The 22,643-nt window shown below is 53.1% G+C and overlaps 1 protein-coding gene across 1 annotated transcript in view; it reads left to right on the forward strand.

The window, feature by feature from the left end:
* CDH23 (cadherin related 23) overlaps nucleotides 1-22,643 on the forward strand; it is a 198,655-nt gene that overhangs the window by 112,371 nt on the left and 63,641 nt on the right. Inside the window, 4 exon segments of the mRNA XM_068416505.1 lie at nucleotides 5,043-5,192; nucleotides 5,910-6,068; nucleotides 21,257-21,321; nucleotides 21,998-22,235. Of these exon segments, the coding sequence (XP_068272606.1) occupies nucleotides 5,043-5,192; nucleotides 5,910-6,068; nucleotides 21,257-21,321; nucleotides 21,998-22,235 (612 nt within the window).

A 22,643-nucleotide genomic window follows, 5' to 3' on the forward strand; every position in this document is an offset into this window, starting at 1 on the left:
TTGGGGTTCTTCAGCCTGGAGAAGAGAAGGCTCCGGGGAGACCTTCTAACACCTTCCAGTACCTGAAGGGGCTACAGGAAAGCAGGAGAGGGACTTTTTACAAGGGCATGGAGTGACAGGACGAGGGGGAATGGTTTTAAACTGAAAGAGGGGAGATTTAGATATTAGGCAGAAATTCTTTGCTGTGAGGGTGGTGAGACCCTGGCCCAGGTTGCCCAGAGGAACTGTGGCTGCCCCCTCCCTGGCAGTGTTCAAGGCCAGGTTGGATGGGGCTTGGAGCAACCTGGTCTGGTGGAAGGTGTTCCTGCCCGTAGCAGGGGGGTTGGAACTAGATGGTCTTTAAGGTCTGTTCCAACCCAAACCATTCTATGATATGATTCTATGATATTTTACAGCCTGATGGCTTGATGCAGTATTTTAGGGAGAAGGCAAGGGTTTGGCCGTGCAGGAAAAGGAGCAGGGCATCCTTCAGCAAGATCCACAGAGGTGTATTAAGAGAAACGGCAGCACACTTTCCCAGGGCACGCCAGAGAAACCAGCTCTTCTACCGTGGCTTTCACTTGATTTTCCTTGACATGGTTGACTGAAGAGGAAGAAAAGGGCAGTGGCTGCATAAAGCACAAGTATGATGGCCTGACATTTTAAAATAATGTTGAAACAATTCTCCAAAATAAGCGTATTGAGGAAGATAAATGGGGAATTTAACAAAAAGAGAATCAAGGCTGTGGGAATACACGGTATTTGTTGCATAAAGCTACACCAGAGGCTCGCGTAGGGACATCGTATGTGCCCACGCGTGTGCAGGTGCAATATATGAATCATCCGTAGCGTATATATGCATATGACAGACACAAGCACTATAAATATGATCTACACAGCAAGGAACCGTAAAGGGGAATTGACGGCGTTCGAGTATTCTCTCCCAAAAGTGCCAGCTGCCAGTCGGGCTGAATTAGATTTCACAGGGGTTTTTGCAATACATGGAATTCACCAGCAAATTACCCTTAAAGAGGGAAAATCAATCATTTGGAGCAGAGATAAGCTGAAGGCGAGGCGGCCTCGGATTGATCCCCGTCTGTGCAGGCGTGTGTGGAATTCAGCAGATAACCTGGGGGAGACCAGGGAAGGAGAAAACTCCTCCGGGTGTGGGGGAGCGGGCAAGGATTTAGGATGGACAGAAAGGTGGGAGAAAAGGGCTGCCAGTGTGGGGAGGAGGATGGGAAAGGCTGGGGAGCATTTTCTCCAGGCACCCTGCATCACCTGTGACCCCAGTGAGGTCCTGAGGGATGCAGGGGACAAGAACCCGTGCCCAGTGAGCCCTCGAATGGGTCGTTGATGCTGTCACGCTTGGGTGCTGGTGAGCAGTGGGTGCTGGGAGCAAGCGATGGGTGCTGGGAGCCTGAGCTGGCTGGCTGGGCAGCGGGAGAGAGGCAGGCAGCTCCGGAGGGGCTATTCAGAGCACTCCAGTTAAATGCCTTGAAGTGGGTGGAGAGAATAACCCTCTTTATGCCTCCTGTTTTCAAAGGAAGGATTAAGCATTGTTTGTCTCTGAGTAGCTAGAACCAGGCATAAGGTATCCAAGACGTACAAAGAGGCACTAATTTCTTTTTTTTTTTTTAAAAAAAACACCACTCTTTTTTTTCCCCCTTCCTTCTCCACCACTCCTGAACTCTTAGCACTTCGCTTTCTTTGCAAACTTGCCAGAATGAGGGATATTAAGCACTCCTCAGCTTTTTGTAGGTAATAGCCTGTGGCTGGGGAGGAAAGCTGGAGTTAGGCTGGATTTTGCGCTTCAGAAAGGCAAGGGTGTCCATTTTGGAAAAGCAAGCTGCAGCTGAGCTAGGGTAGAGGGAATTGAAGGGATCCCTGCACCGAGCTAGCGTGAAGAGGAAAAAACTGAGGATCCCAGGCTGCCTTTCCCCAATCTAGCTCACTTTGTGCTGAAAATGATGCCAGGGCACCAACCTGCCTATGCACCTCAGTGAATTCAGAGTGGTATGGTTGAGGAAGGGTTGTTTGCTTGTCTAGGGGTTTGGGTTATTTTTTTTTTCACTCTTGAGTTTTTGCATAGCCATTGGTAAGTGATGCTAAATCCTTGCTTTGGCTGGTAGAAGGTTGAGTAATTCCTGGAGCATTTTCATGTGCACTCGCATGAGGAAGGGGCTTGGTGGGAGCAGGAGCGATGGATGTGGGTGATGTTGAGTGACAAAGCAGGGGTAAAGCTTATGATCCATCCTCAGGCAAAGCTGGAACAGCTGATGGGGCTGCTCCTGGCCTCCTGATGCGAGAAGGGCTTCCCCGATTCGTGGTGAACCATGCCCCGTGAGCATGTCTTGCAGGCTGGGAGAGCAGACTTTGGCCGTGATTCGTAGCAGGTGCATGAGCAGGTCCCACATGGTGCCTGGGACCTCTGGAAGGGACACACGGACATACCCACCTCCTGGCATCCCACAGCCTCACGCCTGAGCTTCTGCCCTTGCCTGCTGGTCCATGCTGTGCTAGTGGTGCCCGGGGATGGTTTCCCCTCCGCTCCAGCCCCCTTAAATACCAAGATGGGGATTGTGCACGTGGGGCTGGCAAACTGCTCCATCCCAAAACGGTCAAATACGAAGCACTTGAGGTGGATCAGCCAGCAGCTGCTTTTTTGGCAGTCAGGTAGCGGCATGAGGTTGATGCGGGCATTGTGGCAGCGGGGACACGACGCGGCTCCTATTACGCGCTCCGAGGAGTACGCACGCGAAGAACAAAGTAATAATTATGCCCAACTGCAGCTACAATTGTCTTTTAGCTGAATTGACATGAAATTTCCATCAGTTGCGGCGCCGGCTACAGCTGGGAGGAGGTTTGATTGCCGGGAAGGAGGCAGCGGGCAGCAGCCTCAAGCCCTGCCGAGCGCTGGCCCCACGTACTGGCACGGGATGAGACGAGCTGGGAAACGTGCGGCCGTGTCCCGGCTTTGTGCAGTAGCAAACTTCCCTCCGAAGCCTGTTTCTTTATGGCTCAATTTATTTCGGATGGGGGATGCGTGCAGACGGGTTTATTATTGTAGGGTTGCTAAGCTTTGGCAGGCTGCTCGTTAATTTATGCCTCTAAAGGAAGGCAAAGGAGCCAATTTGTTTTCCGTGATGGGAAAAGCCTCGAGCGGTACCAGGAGCTGGTGGGGAAGGGGTTGGAGGGGGGAAACAAGCAGGTAAAGCAGGTCATGCACCGATAGCACACCCATGCTCATCCTCGGCACCGCAGAGGGATGATGCTGGGCTGTGAGCCCACCGCTGCACACCGGGACCTCTGCGAGCCAGCGCTTGTTTTTCTTCTTCACGATCACATTTCAGATCCCGTTGTTTGCTCTGGGTGGCAGGAGCAGGTAGGAAGGGGTGAGGGAAATGTAAGCAGCTCCCCGTGGCTTCCTCCGGAGTGGGGGGGGGTACGAGCTGTGAGGCGGGCTGAGTCAGCCCCTTCTGCTGGGCAGCTGATAACAATTTGAATATTCAGATTTGCTTTCAGCCATCCGCAGGGGGCTCGCAGGCTCCGGGAACTAGGAGCAAGGAAAGCAGCATGGGGGCAGAAACAAAAAAATAAATAGCCGAATAAATATATAAATGGCAACTAGCAGCAGCCCTCCCGAGAGGAAGATGTATTCCCCTTCTCCAGATCTCACATGGGGAGACTGAGGCACTCGAGGGGCTGCTAATTAGGGATGGTGGGTATCTGGGAGCTGATCTCCCTCCCCAGCTGGAGGGGAATTAATCCACCCAGCTTTCTTCCCGCAAATACTTGGATTTCTTTTGATGTTTCAACTTTTATCTCATGCCTCCAACAAACTCGCTCCTCTCCAGCTTCCACAAAAAATCCCTCGCATCTCGCCACCACGAAAGGTGCTTTTGTGTACTTCAGGGAGGGCACCGGGCCCTGGGAGAGACACCGAGGGCTCGGCAGCAGAGCTGGGCAGAAATTCCTCAATGAAACGACTTTTTGTCGCTGGTGGAAAATGGACATTTGCTATAAATTGGCACCTTAAGGATAAGGTACAAAACAATGGCTTGGGGAGTGATGCTTCCTCCTGCAGTTCTCCGTATCCTCTGCTCCCTCCCTCCCAGGCCGTGTGCTGGTGTAGGGGAGCATCCCTCACTCGTGCCGGGGCTGGCATGTCCCACTTTGCCAGCAATACACCTTTTGGAAGGAGCTAAGTCTGCCCTGAGACGGGTCCCTTTTGTTCCCTCTGTAGGGATGCTCACTCCCTGTCATCCACCAGCTGAGCACTGCTGGGCTCCTGGGGCAGTGGGCGCCCTTGGGACGTGCTCATGTGGCTCCATGGGTGCCCTCGGGGCTTGCTCCTGCCATGGGACTCCGCTGGAGATGCTCAGCTTGCCCCCCGCCCTGCTCCGCCGGCTGCTGGGGGTGTGGGGAGGAGGAGGGCAAGCAGGGATGCTGCTCGTGTCGCCGGCTCTCTGCAGTCACGCTTAGCCAGCTTTTGCTATTAGTGCCCCTTCGTGCATTTAATTGGCCCCTTTTTCTGCTAGGAGGGAGGGAGGTCAGTTGGGGAAAATGGGAAACTCGGCTCAGGCAGCTTCTGAACTTGCTTTTCACGTGCTCTGCTGGGCCGTGCTCGGGGAAGGGGTGCTGTGCCTGGCACAAGGGTCCTGAAATGCTGCTGCCAGTATGTCAGTGGTCCTGCGCCTTTGCCGGCCAGGTCGTGGGAGAGGAGGAGTTTTCCAGTTCCCATTTTGAGCAGTCTTACTGGGAAGAGCCCTCTGCTCGGGAGAGGCACACGTGCTGTGCCCCCCAGCACAAGGCGATGAAATCCCAGCACATGATAACCAGGGCGGTGCATGGATCCTGAAATGGTAAAAGGGATTTTCCCTCCTGCTGTGCAGATTTATCCCAGGGACTCATTCCTTTCATGTGCACACAGATTTTGTATGAAATGGGTGCACGTGAAAAGAAGATTTATAGAAATCATATGCATTGTACACCCAGTGAGTGTAATAAAACACTGGTCCTTCCTTCTTGGTCACCACCAGCCTTCCTCTCTCCCTTCCCAGGGACCCAACAGCGTTTTTGAGGTTTACCTGGTGGGCAACAACTCCAACCACTTCATCATCTCGCCGACCTCCATCCAGGGGAAGGCAGACATCCGCGTCCGCGTGGCCGTGCCGCTGGACTTTGAGACCATTCCTCGCTACGAGTTTTCGGTAAGGCTGCACCCCTGGGCTCTACGGGACATCCATGTTTTTAAGAGTGACCTAAGAGTGACTGTTAACCAGGCTTCTTTCTTCCTCTCTCTAATCCACACTATGAAATTCTGGAGCATAACAAAACGGCCAAAAAAATGGGAGTAAAAATAAAGGAAAAGGAGGAGTTGGGAAGCGATTTGCTCTGCACCTTCTCTCTCTTTCCAACATACAAAGGCTCAGCTGCAAGAGCTGAAGCAGAGCGTGTTCCCCCTTGCTATGTCACAGGGCTGTAAAAGCTTTATAGAGCATAAAACTGTAAGTGCACCTATCAGGCACCAAAGGTCTCCCCAGCCTCCTGCTCCAGCTCTGTCCCGCGCTCTGCATGAGCTGTGAATTCTCCAGGAAGGCAGAGCAAGCTCATACCACGCCAGCGGGTAGTCCTGGCAGAGGGGCTTTTGTGAATTAATGGAGAAAGGTGAGCAAAAGCCATCTACTTTTTCTGTGTAGGAAAAATACCCATTTTTAATCAAACTGCACATTATCTCTTGGTGTAAGCAAACAACTTGTCAGAAGATGCTCATGAGCATCCATGCTGTGGTGGTTAGCACTGAGCTGGCTCATCTGGCGAGGGAGCTCGGGAGAGATTGTTTTCTCCCTTAAAGAAGAACAGATAACTCTCCCAAGCTTTGCAAACAGTGCCTCCAACTCTCCCCTTTGCTTCCTGTCTCTGCCCAGCTCTTTGCAAACGAGAGCGTCCCGGACCACGTCGGCTTCGCACGCGTGAAGATTAACCTCATCAACGAGAACGACAACCGCCCCATTTTCAGCAAGGCCCTGTACAACGTCAGCCTCTTCGAGAACGCCACGGTGGGCACCACCGTCCTCCAGGTCCACGTGAGTAGGAGGATCCTGCATCTCTTTGCCAAGTCCTTGGCTCTGCAGTGCCCGTCACCAAGGGATGGGCTGGGGAGCCTGGTCAGGGAGCAGTGGGAGAGGCTGGCAGTGGGGTTGGGTGTAGCCTTCCCATGGACTTTTGGAGCAGATGCCTTGACCTTTCCTCGTCTCTGGGAGGTGCGTGTGGTTCCTACCACACCGTGAGCTCAAAGAGAGTCCTGCACTGAAAGGTCTACTCTGCAAACAGCGGCATCTCCTGCAAATGCTGATCGCAATGGTCATGGTCTTGTCTCTCTCTCCTCACTGCAAGTTCTTTCAGTGGTGTACATGGCTTGTGTCCCATCACGTATTCACTGCCTCTCTCTTACCTTAATTCTTATGGGAAAAGATACTCTGGTACCTGCCGAACTCGGTTGCTTTGTTGGTGAGAGCAAACGCCCAACATTTATCTTTCAGTATGGGTTTTCTCACTGCCCTGTTTGGAAGCATCATCTTCCTCAACCAAATCGAGGTCAGTTGAGCCCATAAAAGGGTGAAGGGTGGAAAAAGAGGGGAATGACTGTATTTAGCAGAGCGTGGTATTAAATGCCTGGCAGCAGAACAGTGGTGCAGCAGACAGAGGTGGTGACGATAGCGGGGCGTTTCCGTAGGGCTCATCCCTCTTGCCGACGCGGAGAATAAAAACCCCGAGAAAAGAGTTGGGTGTATGTGCCTGTGCGTAAGTGTGTTTACTCTACAACCAGATGGTGTGAAACTGCATAGAGCCCCTGAGCTGTTCCCATCTGACAGTTATTAATATTTCAAGCAGATGTTTAGCTAGTCAGGCCGTCAGACACTAAACAATGAGACTCTTACTGCGTCTCCTCTTTCCCCAACTTCCAGCTATGCCAGCGTTTTGGAGCGAACGCAAAATGCCAGGAGTTGAATCCGCTGTGATAAATCAGAATGGATGCAATTAGCGCTGAAATCCAGATTGCCCTCCCAGCTGATCCCAAACTTTTAACAACCCTCGTAAAGTACCAGCTCCTCCTGCTGCTGCCGCTCGCCTTTGAGATGCAGCCCTCTGCTCGGTGCCTCTCCAACTGTCCCACGTGCCGCAGACAAATAGTCTGTGCTCCTTGCTAATAAATTCCTCCTTTTCTTTTTTTTTTTTCCTTCTTTTCCGCTTGCCTGGGAGCTCTGAGTATTCACCTGCAGGGGTTAGGGAGGGGTTTTTGAAGGAAGCCTGGCCAGCCTCATGGAGTGGCCACTTCTTTGGTGGCCGCTGAATGGTGTCATAGAATCACAGAATCAATGAGTTTGGAAGAGGCCTCTGGGATCATCGAGTCCAACCACTGCCCTGACACCACCATGTCAACTAGACCAGGGCACTAAGTGCCATGTCCAGGCTTTTCTTAAACACCTCCAGAGATGGTGACTCCACCACCTCCCTGGGCAGCCCCTTCCAATGGCTAATGACCCTTTTTGAGAAGAAATGTTTCCTAATGTCCAACCTGAAAGGGGCCTTTTGTTGGCTCCCCGCTTTGCTCAGTGCTGCAAAATGCCCCTTTGTGCAAACAAGTGCAGGTTTTGTGCCGTGCGTTTGGAGGGGCGATGGATTTCCAGGGTGCTAAGGACAAATGAGGAGGTTTACGAGATCAGGATGAACAGGGGAGTGCGTGGGCCGGGCAAGCAGCCGCCGAAGCATGGCAGGAGGCTTCCCACCAGCCGTTGCTGGAGGTGGCCAAGCACAGCTGGCAAGGCAGAGCAGCGCCTCCAGCTCCTTCCCAGCAGGGAGGCAAGCAGCTAAAACTGCAGGGGGCCCCGGCGATGGAAGATCGCTGATCTTCTGCCCAGCCTGATGTCCTGGGGAAGGAGGAGAAGTTACTCCTATCAGCCCAGAAGACCCTGGGCTGGTTGCCCATCTTCCAGCACGTGATTCCCCGCTTGCCCACGTTGGGTGTAGGCGAGGGGAAGGGGTTTCCTTTGTGACCTGGGTAGGACGAAAAGGAAAGGAAAAAAAGAGAGCAAGCAGACTTCATTTGTGGTGACAAATGGCCATTCGTCTCTGCAGCATTTCGGCTCCTAACGTCAGTGACAGCAGAGAAACATTGCCTGTTACCTGCATAAATCAGCTGTAAAACGCCCGCGAGCGCAGGCAGGCAGCAGGGACCCAGAGCCGCTGCCTGCTCTCCGCTCTCGGCCGCTTTCCCTTTGCCCGCAGATGCGTGGGCTCGCACACATGCCCCTCTGGCTTCCTGGGCACGGCTCGGGTACTCCCCTGGCACGGTGCAGCCTTGTCCGCCCTCTAAGGTGTTGTTTGTCTGCTCTTTGTTCTCTATTCCGCGTTCCCTCCATCTCCCTGTCCATTCATCCATCTGTTTAATTCTGTCCATGAAACACATTTATCGTATAGATTCAGGTAGTCATGTGCTTGCACGAGAACATCTGGAGACTCCGGGCTTCATGGGAACAGATCCTACCCGCAGTACACCCAGAGGCAGCCTTCTCTCCTTCCTCCGTGCTCTTCACCCATGTGATAAACCCCTCAGGCCAGAGATTGCTCTGCAGTTGATAGTGACCTCTCCCCTTGCAAACTTCTCTTCTTCCCTTGCCGTGGTAAGGAAAGGTGGGCTGGAGAGGTTCAGAGGTCCCGCGCAGCAGCATGCTCCTTCAGCAAGGCTGGGGTGAAGCAGGGGGGTGACTAGATGGAAGATATGGGCAAGTTCTGCCCCAGTTACCAACAGATATTGAAATATTATTTCTTTTTTTCTGAAACAACTGGCCATGAAGCCATTTAATAACATAACAGAAAAGGTCAGTGAAAGAATTTCACACTTCCTGAGCAAGCAGGCAGCTGGTATGACTTCATGCCTTCCAGGAACGAGAGGCACAGAGAACATACACTGCACCCTAAATTACCTGGGGCTCTCACACCCCCAGCCAAGTGCTGCCTGGGCAGCGGTGGCTTTTTCGATGGGTGCTGGCTTTCAGAATAGCAGGGAGCAGGCTGGAAGGCTGTGCCCCGGAGAGGAGCAAGGGTGCTGGGTCAGGCTCGGGGCTGTGTGCGATAGGAAGCTCTGGGGAAAGACAGTGCTAGGGTGGATGAATGGTTGTTCTGCTGCTGTAGCCATGATCAATGACTGCGATGGGATTAGCAAACATTTTCCAAAGCAAGTCCCGACAATTGCTTTTCTCCTGGGGTAAGAGGAGCAGGAGAGAGGAAGGTATCTCCAGCCCTGTCTCTCCCAGCTGAGAAGCCCAGTAGCTGGAGAAGAGGATGAGCTGTTAGACTAGAGACGTGTCTGCAGATCTCAGACCAGATGGAGGGTAAATCCATTGAAGAGAGGGACAAATCAATAGGCAGATGAAGGAGGGACAGATAAAAGGGCATGGTCCGACGTCTGCCTCAGTATCTAACGGTATCAGTACAAGCCTTGCAGGAAGCGAGGTCTGGCACAAACGGTGATGTTCCCAGGGCAAATCTCCTCTGCAGGGAGAAGATCAGTTGCGTGGGAGCAGGGAATGAGGGGGGGAGACCCAGCAGGAATGCCCTCCGCTTTGGGATGGAGCGAGTCTCAGGGACCCATGCCTGGTGGCGGTGAAGAGGACTGATGCTGGCCAGGCGCCAGACCTAGCTGCTCAGGTCTCCACTCCTTCCTTTCACAGGCATGGGGGGTTTGAAAGCGGTCCCCTGGGCTCCCATCCCATGAGCTGTGGTGGGGCTGGAAATACCCCACGAGGAGCTTTTCTGTGACTTGGGGAGGGGGCGAGGCATTGGCACCAGATGGAGCTTTTAGCTGGGAAATGTTTTTGAGTGGAAGAAGCTATGAAAACATGGCCTTGCTTCTGGGGTCACCAAGACCCAGCGAGCTCCCCCCAAGAGGGAGAGGAGCAGGGGGGGTTCAGCCCAGCATCCCCTCCTGTCCTTTCAGTGACACGCTGGGGCTCTGTCACCAGCTGTGCCCCTCGCGTGTGGCGGAGGGTGCTCGGCTGGGAAGAGCAGGGAAGGTGTGAGCGTGTGTTCACGCCTGTCGCCTTGCAAGGCTGCGGGGTCTGAGTGCCGTGGTGGGTGGAGCGGAGAGCACAGTGCCCCGCCGAAACTGCCTTTGGACACTGCTGCTGTGACAGCAGCTGCTGTGAGCTGGGGTCGGCGTGGTGCCGGCTTCCCAAAAGCCAGTGACCTGCACAGTGCCATAGGTAACCTCACTCTCTGTTGCTGATGTATATGCTAGACCTGGAGGAATGGGGAAGGGACCTAAGATGACTCAGCGGGAGGTAAGAATTAAGGGGTGGGAGGTCTTCTTAAGCTCCTCATATCCTACAGATCTGCATAGCGATATCCTTCTGAAAAGCTCTGATAACCAAAGTCATTAAAGTCCGAACAAACCAAGAGTAACTTGTTTTTAACACAACAATGCATTTGATTTGCCTCGAAGGGTCCGGAGAAAAATGGCTCTTCAGGGAAGTGTGGAAGTGGGTTGGTTTGTCCCAAATCCTTGCTGAGTTTGGGACTGCCAAACTGTTTGGGACTTTGCTGATCGACAGCCAGCTAAACATGAGCCAGCAGTGTGCCCAGGTGGCCAAGAAGGCCAATGGCATTCTGGCCTCTATTAGGAATAGTGTAGCCAGCCGGTCAGGGGAAGAGATCGTCCCTCTCTACTCGGCACTGGTGAGGCCGCACCTTGAACACTGTGTCCAGTTCTGGGCCCCGCACTTCAAGAAAGATGTTGAGGTGTTGGAGTGAGTCCAGAGGAGGGCGACCAAGCTGGTGAAGGGTCTGGAGGGTCTGACCTCTGAGGAACAGCTGAGGGAGCTGGGGTTGTTTAGCCTGGAGAAGAGGAGGCTCAGAGGTGACCTTGTTGCAGTCTACAACTACCTGAAGGGAGGTTGTAGTGAAGTGGGAGTCGGCCTCTTCTCCCAGGTAACTAGCGATAGGACAAGAGGACACAGCCTCAAGCTTCGCCAGGGGAGGTTCAGGTTGGACATTAGGAAGCATTTCTTCTCAGCAAGGGTCATTAGCCATTGGAATGGGCTGCCCAGGGAGGTGGTGGAGTCACCATCTCTGGAGGTGTTTAAGAAAAGCCTGGACATGGCACTTAGTGCCATGGTCTAGTTGACATGGTGGTGTCAGGGCAATGGTTGAACTCAATGATCCCAGAGGTCTCTTCCAACCTGATTGATTCTGTGATCTCCGCGGGGCGTTATCCTCCCATATCCTTGTGAGGTTATGCCCTTTGCTTTGCCTTGATGTCCTTCGTACCCAGAAATACCTCTGGTCTGGGGCGGTGCTGGGTTTCTCCCCATGACAACCACTAACAAAGTCTGAAGGGGATGCTGAGACTTCTCAGAGCTTTGTGATGTTCCCCTCACACACAAGATTTTCGGGCAGGCCTGCTGGTGTGCTTTCCAGAGTTAGCTTTTGCAGACCCTCAGGAATAGTCTGAGCATATCCAGCAGTCCACAGACCTCAGACTATAAACTACGGGGCCCAATTCAACAACGATCAGGCATTGATTTCAGCATGGGAATGATTTTCTGTAGCTTGTGGTATGCAGCACGGCGGGTAAAATAAGCACTGTGTTCCCTCAGGGCTTCATAATCTGAATCTCTAAGACAGACTTGTGCTTTAAAAAAATGCCACTTTCCTTTTTTTCCCTGAGTTTCAGATTATAATTTTTGGATTATTTTATGGAGACTGGGACGGGCAAGATCTGTCAGAATGCATTATCCTATATATTCTTTTGTTTGTATATTTTTATATCTATATATTCTTTTTTTTTTATACATATATATATATTCCTGCTCACATTCCTGAGTAGCCCCTTTCTGCTCCCCTCTGTGGGTTGTCCCCTCCCTGATCGTCATTCCCAACACATCCATTCACTTGGAGTCTCTTCTTCCCCCTCTCTGCCACTACGCTTCCTCAGGAGAAGCCTTGTTAGCAAGAGCCTAATGAAGTAAATGCGCTAATTAACCTTCCATTACTCTCCTCATTAAGGCAACCTTTAATTTGGTTGGCAAAGTTTCTCTCCTTTACTACCCAGCTGTCAGTTTTCTTCTGCTTCTTCAATCTCTCTTTGGCCTCGCATCGGGGATGGGAAAATCGATCCCGGCCTGATTTTCTTTCCCCTTCTTTCCAGCCAGCCGTAAACGCCAGTCAACAAGCAAGTAATAATGTAGTTTTCCCACCCTGGGAAGGAGAGTTGCAGACATCGATAAGCACCTATTTAAAATGCAAATGGCTTTCTCCATCAGTGTCAGTCTGTGGGGGCACGAGGATGCTGTGCTCTGTGAGCTCCTGCATCCTGGCCCAGAGCTTTGCCTTGGTCCTGGAGTGGCTTTGGGGTGCCCAGGAGGTTGCATCCCTCTGGGTTTGTCCAATTCCAAGTGCTTGTGGCCGATGCGGGTGGGATGATGCTTTGCTTGCAAACCTGGGGGGGTTTCTCCAGTTGTTTGTGCAGCCTCCAGGTCTCACCCCACCCTGCATCCCTCCATCCCTTTGGCCAAGGGCACCCGCTACCCCCTAATGTCTGCATAGCTGATGTTGTCTTTTGTTTCTTGGTGTTCTCCAAAGCTTTTCTTTCTAATGCTTGGTGGAAAAATTGAATGCAGAGGGCATAAATAGCCTGGGATAAAAGACAGTGGTTGTAGAGGCTGAGCAGAGGAGGTGGTTGTAGAGGCTGAGCAGAGGAGCTGGCTGCAGCTCTGAGCTGTTGGTGGGGGAGGTGTTGTGCCAAGGGGCTCACCCCCAGCTGTGTTTCTCTCTCATGTGGTGATGGTGACTGTGTGGACTGGCCTTGAGGGAAAGCCTACATCGCTCCAGACTTTGGGGAGGGTGCGTGGAGTAAGGAACGTAGCCAGTCAGAGCAGAGAAATAGCTCGCAAATCAATGGATGGATGAAAAGGCTTCCAGGGATGAGCATGCTCTTGACTTCTGTGGGGAATCAGGTGGGAGATAAACCATTCCCTGCCCTGTCCGTGGCTCCTGGGGCACTCTCCCAGCATTAGGACTGAGAAGTGGGACAGCCCATCATCTCACCGGGCATCGGTGGTCTGCAGGGCAGTGTTCCCCCATGCTGTGATGGGGCTAGCGTAGGGCTTCTCAACCTTTTCCAGTTGACTGACCCTCTAAATTTCGCTCAGGGGGGTGAAGGTCCTTGTGCAGCCTGCTTGTTTGTGTCCTGCTCTGCAGAGTCACCCACTGCACGTGCATTAGGAGTAGCTTGCACCTCCTCTGCCTTCCCACATGGATTTGGGCAGCACAGGATGGTCAGACACTGGGAGAAGAGGACTCACAGGTCAGCCTCTATCCATTCTTTCTGCTTGAAGTGAGTGGAAAAAGTATCTGAAAGCCCTTGGTGGAGAGAGTGAATGCCAGGGAGGGGGCAATGGGGAACTGCCAGCCAAACGTCCAGGGAGAGCTGGATCTTGCAGAGGATGGGCTCAGGAGGAGGACTCTGCGTTGCAGGCTGGAGGGAGGTAGGAGGTCGACCCGCTTTGGGACAGCAGTAACGGGGTGTGCAGCCTTGCTGGGAAGGCTTTGGCCTGGGCATGGCAGTAAAGGGGTTTTACTGGGTCGGGGTGAGAGCCAGGGCAAGGCTCACCCTTGGAAGGGAGGTGGCAGAGGGAGGGCTAATTTCTGATGTCCTCCAAGCCTGGACTTTGTCCCTCCTTCCAGCCCTTCTCCCCTCCCCTGGCCCACACAGCTCACCCTCCCTGTTAGCATCTTAATTGATCTTGTTGTTCTCAATCCCCCAGAGTGCTCCAACTCCAGCTGTGCTTAAACAGAACACAATCTCTTCCAATTTCCCCACCGCTTAAAAGAAAATTGAATCCTTTATCTGCAAGAGGAGAGGAAAACTGCAAATACATGAAACAGTAAATAGTTAAATAATCAAAGCAGACAAATCCAAATTGCCTGGAAAGTTAAACGTGAGTGGCTTGTCTTCTGCCTTGCGTGCTTCTCTTTTTTAAAAAAAAAACAAAAATATGCTTGCAGTCCTTGTTCCTGTTAAATATTCTTATCAATCCAGCTCTATAAATAAAGGGAAGGGGAGGAGGGAGTTACCAGGTAGCAACGTGATTGACGGACCTGAAGTCCTCATCCTTCTGTCAGGGCCCGGTGCTCTTTGGCTGTGTTTATCTCTCGAATCTAAATATCAATCCGTAAGACCGAAATGGGGTGGAATAGGAATGGTGACAGCCCTGGCGCTGAGGAGAGAGACACTTTTGCAGCTTTTGCCATCGCCGCCTGTCCTGATGGAGCTGTCAGGGTAAATGCACAGCTCGAGTGCAGAGGTGGGAAAACAAAAACAAAATCACAGTCCTCCTGAAAAAAACCCCATGAGATGGGAAAGAAAAACACTGAGCAAAGACAGACCTGCTCCTGTTCACGTTTCAACCTGCAAAGGACAAGCCGGGCAGCAGAATTCCCCCCAGTGTTCCCAGTAGGAGATGGCGTTGGGTGGTTTTCCCTTGCTGCTGGCTTTCGCTGGTGATTTGGGGGGTGGCTGGGAGATGAAGGGAGCGTTTTTCCCAAGGTGATGCTTGCTGCCGTGCGAACACCCCGGCTTCACACGTCCTTCTCAGCAGTCCCCTTAGAGCAATCGCCATATTCACCTCGATACGTCCTCTCCCAGACTCGGCACCTCTGAGCAGGGGCAGCTCCATGGTGCTTTCCCACCCCAAAGCTCCAGCAGAGCCACTGCTCCTGGGATTTCAGTCTGTTTTCCAAGCTGTCTCTTCCAAAGCAGCCAGGGCTCTATTTCCTCGAGCAAAGAGCTCCCGTACGGGTGCACCCAGCGGGTGCCCTTAGCCAAAGCCATGCTGGGACAGAGGCAATGTCACCCCATGGACAGATGGCCTTGTGCAGCCCCTCATGCTGCTGACGAGCTGCTGTTGGGGTGTTAAGGGGAGGCTCATTTACCTAAAGGGGGCATTTGGGAGCCAGGAGACATGTAAATCAACCTCCTGAGACCCATTGCACCATCAGGCCACTTCTGCCTCAGGCCATAGGCTCTGCTTGACCCTCCTGTGCCTGTCTGCCATGTCCTATAACCAAACCTCTTTTGCTGTCTCCAGTCACAAGAGTAAAACTAAGGCTCTCCATCCCCTAAAACACCCTTGAGACGTGGCTGCTTGCTGTCTGGCTGAGGCTCGGGTGTAGTTTCCAGCCCCTGGGAAGTGAGGATGTTGTTCTCCTGGAGCTCAGCCTACGGCTTCTGGGCCACAGTTTTCTTTGGGCTGAACAAGGAGCGTCCCTGTTGCTGTCTCAGGGAATGCCTCTGCCTGGCAGGGATGTGTTTTGGGCTTGCTACGCCCTGCTGAAAAACTGAAAATCTCACTCTCTGGATGGGTTTGCTTCACACTCGGAGCAACCACGGGCTGCATCCAGTTCCAGGGTGAATTATCTTCATTCTTGCTGCAGAAAGGTTGGGCTTTGGCATTCCCTTTCTTCAGACTGGGATTCAACATGTTCGTGTCCAGGTGAGGACCGGTTCGGCTCTTCTCTCCCACTTTGCTCTTGTCCTCCTGGTCCCCTCTGTGCCCCAGATGATGCTCATCACCTGGTTGAAATAGAGTTGCAGATGGTGGGAGGCGTGACTGGCTTCCAGGAGCTCTTGTGAATACTTCAGAGATCATTGGGGATTTATATTTCCTCCGTGGGACTTTGACCTTAATATCTTCCGTTTTGCTGGGCTGTAAAATTCATTAGAGACCCGACAGCAAAGTGATTGAGATGTCAAGGCAGGCAGTTGTGTGGTTATTTAATCTATCAGATGTGCCGCTTGCCATTTAGGTGGACAACAGGAGAACGTGAAATCGATACGGTTCGTTAGCAGAGTACTTGCGCCCAGCTCCAGTAAAACCCACCGAGGTGGGTGTCGAAACGGTCTTGGTGTCACCTTGCGCGGTGCAGACCTGCTCTCGAGACACCTCACGCTCTCTCTCGAGGGCTGTCTTCTGTCAGCTCGCATTTTAAACCCTGGTTCCAGCCATCGCAACAGCCCGGCCACAGTAAATTACTCCCCGCTAAATCAAAGCTGCCCAGGCAAGTGTTAACCTCGCTCCCAAGGAGCTGGTGTTGCAGGGCCGGCTGTTATAAAACACAATCAAGGAGGCTGTTGTTTTCCCCGGTGGCTGGCAGAAGAGGTGGGGAAAAGCTCTGCAGTTCCCAGGGGGGTTGATTGGCTATTTTTTTACCCCCCAACCAGGTTCGGCGCAGCCCTCTGGGCTCATTAGCGGCGATTGAGCTCCCGGCTTGGCGCAGCCCTCGTGGTCCGGAGCTGCTGGGGAAGGCGGTGGCAGCGGTACTCCGGCATCACCACGCTCCCACCTCCCTCCTTCCTGGCTAATCACGCCGCTGGGCTCCAGCACGGTGATGCCGGCCAGCTCGGCTCGCACCTGATTGCCACCTCCTGCCGGGCAGCCGCTCTTTAAAGGTCTGGGAAGAGCGTGGTCGGGGCAGACGATGCCGGCCAAAGAGCTGTTTTCCATCTGGGAAGGGCAGAATGACTTTAGGTAGATTTACCACTAGTTTTCTTGATCTGGTCTTGCAGCCCAGCAGTTGCTTCTCATGGAAGCTCTTGGCCCTTCACGTTTCTCTCCCCCGAATCCCAAATCAAATCCCAATCCAGGTGGATAGCAGAGGTTAGCTGTTACTCCCTTGGGACCTGAAGATTGCGATAGGCTGCGTTTAAGAAGGGATGCTTGCTGTTTAACACGTGCAGCTTTAGGTGGCTCCAAAAATCAATATGATGACAGGGCACGGCTCCCCACCCTGGGTTTCTTGTACCATGGTCTGACTGCCCAGTCAACCCCAAGGAGCAACTGCATCCACCTTATTTTCCTAGAAAACCAGAAAAAAAGTAGGAAGCAGATGGGAATCCTCCTTCCATTTGCTTTCTCCCATGGCCCAAGCCCCAGGCATCTCGCTGGAGCCACCCAACAGGGCCAGGGGAGCAGGCAGCGGTGGGATGAGACTCACGCCTGGTCACTCTGGTACCCCAACAGCTTTTTGATGTTTGGTAATTGCTTTCCTGCTACAACTCTTTTAAGCAGAGAGTTTCTGGCTACAGTAATTTGCTCCCCAGCGATTTTTATCTCCTGGTTTCTGCAAACTAAGCTGGGACCCACTCCAGCAGCCCCATGCGGATGGAAAGGTGGGAAGGATTTGGTTCCCTTAGTGCTGGCGGAGCCATCTTCAGGCAGGCAGGACATGGCAGCCACTTTCATCCAGACAGAATCACAGAATCAATCAGGTTGGAAGAGCCCTCTGGGATCATTGAGTCCAACCATTGCCCTGACACCACCCTGTCAACTAGACCATGGCACTAAGTGCCATGTCCAGGCTTTTCTTAAACACCTCCAGAGATGGTGACTCCACCACCTCCCTGGGCAGCCCCTTCCAATGCCTAATGACCCTTTCTGAGAAGAAATGCTTGTTCTTGTTGAACCTCATGCCGTTGGTCTCGGCCCATCTATCTAACCTGTCCAGATCCCTCTAGAGGGCCTTCCTACCCTCCAGCAGATCGACACTCCCACCCAGCTTGCTGTCATCTGCAAATTTACTGAGGGTGCACTCAATCCCTACGTCTAGATCATCTATAAAGATATTGAACAGACCTGAGCCCTGGGGACAGCAGCGAAGCGTCCTTCCAACGCGCTTTGCACACCCCTTGCACACCTGCCTGCAGCCGGCAGGCACCAACCTCCAGCTACTCATCCCTGTCCGCCAGGCTGGGGCGGGACTGCAGTCCTGGGGGCTCGGCGGGGGATCCATGCTGCCTCAAAAGGCTCTTCTTGGCTCTTTAAGCTCTTCCCCGCTCCTCCTGCCACGCTCCCTGAAGCTGCTGTGAGTAGAGTTAATCTCGGGTAGTTTAAGGAGTCGTCGAGTGGGGCTTGGCGGATGATGAATGTCGAAACCATTACTGGCGATGCTCCGCGGAGCTCTTTAAAACTGACTTCTCCCATGTAAATTTCTGCTCCATCAATCCTGATGACATGTCAAACATTGCTATTGTTTCCCGAACAAATTGGATGACATGCCCTTTCCTGCAGATTTGCCCACGAGAGCAGAACCGCTCGCCGGCTCCTCGCTTTTGTCTCCTTCTCCGCAAGCCCGTGGGGAAGGATGGACACGATGGCTCTTGGTGGGACAAAAGGGAGATGTCCAAAATATTTGTGTTTGGGGGATGGAGATGGATGGAGAGCTGGGCTGTGGGTATTTTTATGCGCCAGGTGCCCACGCCGTGCTCCGGCTCCGTAAATTAATCCCTTGAGTTATCCAGGCTTCCTCTTCCCATCACTCTCCCCGGGTTTAGCTGCACAAATGTAGTGTTTTTAGAAACGGGCTGCGCCGGTGACAGCTCATAACAGTACAGCTGTGCACTGCCTTTCCATCCTGCCCTTCTGCAGGCTCCAGTGGGCAAATCCCACTTTAATATTCTGGGTAGGAGAGGAGCAGCCGTAAAAGCCATTTGATTGTTTCTCCAGGTGGAACCCCAGGAAATGTTCCAGCCAGCTGCCTTTCCTCCCCCCGGCTGCGGGGATGGAGGCGAGGGGGACCAGCTGCGGGGAAACAGCTGGCACCCAAGGATTGCGACAAACCCGCAGAGTCACAGAATGGTTAGGGTTGGAAGGGACCTCTGGAGATCATCTAGTCCAACCCCTAAAGCCATTGGCTCGGTGGGGTTTGGGGTGTTCTGCACGCGGGTTGGGTGTGCGCCCCGGGATCGCTTTGCAAGGGGGGAGGGTGTCGCCTCCCCAGGGGTTTCAGGCAACTGAGCGTCTCTTTTAGCCTTAGAGGGAAGGAGTTTGTTGATGCAGAACCACGTGTGGATCCCAAATTAAACATGCTGAGCGTGCACGGTTTGCTTGTCACACATTCCCTGCCACGCTCAAGTAACCTGCACCGCTGCCCTGCAGTACGTCCGCGATGTTCAGCTGCCAGGACTGCCATCGAGCAGGCATCACCTTCCACCTCCCGTGGGGTAAATCAGGGGCACTAATTAGCCCGGCTGATGAGGCGGTGTACGGGGCAGAGGTAGGCTGCCCAGCCTCCTGGCTCCCCAGGAGCGCATCGCTTTGCCTTGCTGGCAGCTTTGTCTTTGGGGTGCAGCCCCCCTCCCTGGCTCAGCTCCCCTGGGCCCCGCTCCCTCCTCTCTGCTAACCTTCTTTTAACCTTCCTCCTTCCCTATATTTTTTTTTCCTTGGCAGAAGAAAATTACACTTTCCCAGCGTTGTCTGTCACCGCAATAAGCACTTACAGGTGCAATTGTACGGGGCCAAATGAAGGGGATTAGTTTTGCCCGTGCTTTGAGGCACTGGCAGGCCCCCTGTAAATCATTATCTCATCACCAGCCGATCCAGGTATGTGGAAAATGCCTTTCTGAGCTCTGCTGGTACACCCGTCACTTAGGGATTGATGGGACTTAGGGGTTCACAGAGGTTAGGGGCACAGAAGTAACGGCTGGGAAAAATCCTGGCTGGGAGGTCAAGGGCCGGCTCATACCAGGTGATGCTGAGGATGGGGCTTGGAGCAACCTGGTCTGGTGGAAGGTGTCCCTGCCCGTGGCAGGGGGGTTGGAACTAGATGATCTTTAAGGTCCCTTCCAACCCAAACCAGACTGTGATTCTGTGCTCAAAGCGCTCAAGGATTTTGGGGAGAGAGGAACCAAAGCCCTCGTTGGCCAGCCCCAGCCGCCCTTTGGGAGTTTGCCACCACGATTCGCAGCCACCTGGGCTGGCGGCAGGCGTTAGGATGGGGGACAAATATTATTAATTTGCTGAGGGAAGCTGGGATGGGCAGAAGGTAGATTAACCCCCTTCCTACCCAGGTGTTTCCATTCAGAAAAGCAGCCAGGCTCTGTCTGGGCTGGGGCATCTTCATAGATGTCCTCTCCAGTGTCCTCTAAGGAGCAAGGTGCTCCCCAGATGGGGCTTGGCCCTCCAGGAGAAGGTGCCACTTGCTTGACAGGCATCTCTCTGGGTAGATTTTGGCAGGTTTGTTCCATTTTGCTGAACGCAATTGCAATGCACACGAAAAGTAAATCACGTCTTAGTATCGGGGAGGAAAATCGGGAAGATCAGTAGGTCTGGAAGGCTGGCTCCAGCAGCACGCCCTTCAGCTGGCTTAAAGCAGCAGGAATTTACCACTCGAGTTGGGTGAGCGTTTGGAGGGATAAAAATGACTTAATTCAGGCTAGTTTTCATGCCTTTGCCCCTCTGGTACCCCGTGGAGTGGCAGGTAAGCAGCACACGGGGGTAAAGCTGGTTGATGTGCTCAAGCTCCTACTCTGCTGTCAAGGGTAATCAAGGCCATCGATAAATCAGGAGGGTTTCAGGAAGGGATTGTGTTCCATGCCAGTCCTAAAATACAGCTTTTTGCTGGTATCTGGACATAAAATGTGTCTTTGACCCTGCTTTTTCACAGACCTGTTGGTGTCCAAGTAATCCAGACAGGACTCAATTTTGAAAATATACTGGGGGAGAAAAAGGATATTTTGGGGTTTGTATTCCACTTTCCTCACCTAAAAATAAAATTTTCTGCTCCTTTTGCCTGCCGCCGCTCATGCATATTTTATATATTCATTAGAGAAAAGACTTTAAACCAGACATAAATCTTGCCTGGCTCATCCAGAGCTGACACAGTGTGTTTCGCACACCTTCCCCAGAAGGTGCTGGTTGCTTAGCCGTGACCAGCCTGCTCCAGCTTCACCAGCTGCCACGGCGTACGGGCATCCAGGAGTTTTGAAGCAGGGGGGGTTTTTATTTTTCTCCGCACAGCCCCAGGCACGCTGCCAGCCCCGAATGTGCAGGGAATGGCAAGAGCTGTGGATGCGGGGTCCCAGCTCTTGGGCTTCACGGGGTGAGGATGGGTGGCCCACAAGAATTGTCCATGGAGACCTTTATCTCACACGCACTTCCCAGATTCGCGTACTATGTCAGGGGAGGTAAGCAGGCATAAAATATTCTACGCCAAAGTTTTTGGGTGCGATGGTGAGAGATGTTGATGGAGGGCTGTGATCTAGAGCAGGCTGCGAGTCAGGGGCGCGCGGGATAACCCAGGTGAGCCCAGGGAGCCCCAGCCCCACATCTCAGGTGATAAATAGCAGTGCACAAGAGGATGTAATGGCTTCACCAGTGTGTGTAATGCAACATTCCAATAAGTACCTTCATTTATTAATTAACTTTTCTTTTTTCAGGCAACTGACAACGATGTGGGCACATATGGGAAAGTCAGTTATTTTTTCAGCGATGACCCTGACCGGTAAGCGTGTCTGAAGCCCCAGAATGACTTTGGTTCTTCAAAATCCTCTTCTAACCTCACTAAGAAGTCACAAGGCAATTAAGAAAAGACTGGACATGGCACTTAGTGCCATGGTCTAGTTGCCATGGTGGTGTCAGGGCAATGGTTGGATTCGATGATCCCAGAGGTCTCTTCCAACTTGATTGATTAAGGGTATTCATTAACTCCTACCTGCAAGATACCCTATGCAAACCCCACTATGGTGTCTCCCAAAGGGGTGAGTTAACTTGAGCACATCCCTGATGCTCAGCACGGTTAGTCACTTTGCTGAATGGGGACCTAAAGGCACCAGCGTTGCTTGGGACCAATAAATGCATTTGCCAGTGAGCTGTTGGCCCTGGAGCATAGCGTGCAACCCACTTGTGGTGGGCAGCTGGGGGGGATGCGTGGGCTGCCCAGTGGAAGGGATCTGGGGGCCTCTGAGCCTGCTTTCTCTGACTGTGGAGCAGCACTGAAGGTTTCTACCCCACCACCCGCACTGAGCTCCTGAAGATACTCTGGGACCAAAGATCCCTCAGAAGAAAGCCATGAACTTCACCCACTGCGGTGTGAGCTGTCAGGCTGCTTCCACCCCATCTCTCCATCTCCAGTGTGTGGTCATGAGGGCTTTCCCCCCCCTTCTCTCCTGTCCCCTCAGTTTCTCGCTGGACAAGGACACGGGTGTTATCCTCCTGACGGCTCGGCTGGACTTTGAGACCACGCAACGCTACACCCTGACCGTCATCGCCCGGGACGGTGGCGGGGAGGAGACGACGGGGCGCGTCCGGATCAACATCCTCGACGTCAACGACAACATCCCCACCTTCCAGAAGGAGGCATACCTGGGGGCCCTGCGGGAGAATGAGCCCTCCGTCACCCAGGTGGTCCGGCTCCGGGTGAGGGACCAGAGAGAACCAGTGGGGAGAGGGGTGCAGGTTAGGTCCCCGTCCATCCCTGCTGCTGTCCCTCCTAAAAAATGCTTTGTACTTTACTGCGAAGTGCAGCTGGGTGCGGTGCTGCAGCTGTAGGCTGTCTCCCTCCTCCTCCTCTCCCATGAGTGCCGTGCCTATACGGCATCCCCAGGACCTGGGGCTTCTCCCAGGGCGCAGGTGCTGCCTCCGTATCGCCTTGCTCTGCTCAGTGAGGTCAGCAGGCACCGAGGGGAAGGTGCTCTGTTGTTGATGGAGCTGTAAGCCTCTGCTGGGGGGGGAAGGCAGGTAGGGAAGAGTGTTTGCTCCTTCAGCACAAGAATGAACTTTGCTGTGATGCAAAAGCGTGACAGTCCCTCCGTGGGCCAGGCTGGA

Source organism: Nyctibius grandis, chromosome 20 (genome assembly GCF_013368605.1).
Source record: "Nyctibius grandis isolate bNycGra1 chromosome 20, bNycGra1.pri, whole genome shotgun sequence".
In the NCBI taxonomy this organism is placed as follows: Eukaryota; Metazoa; Chordata; class Aves; order Nyctibiiformes; family Nyctibiidae; genus Nyctibius; species Nyctibius grandis.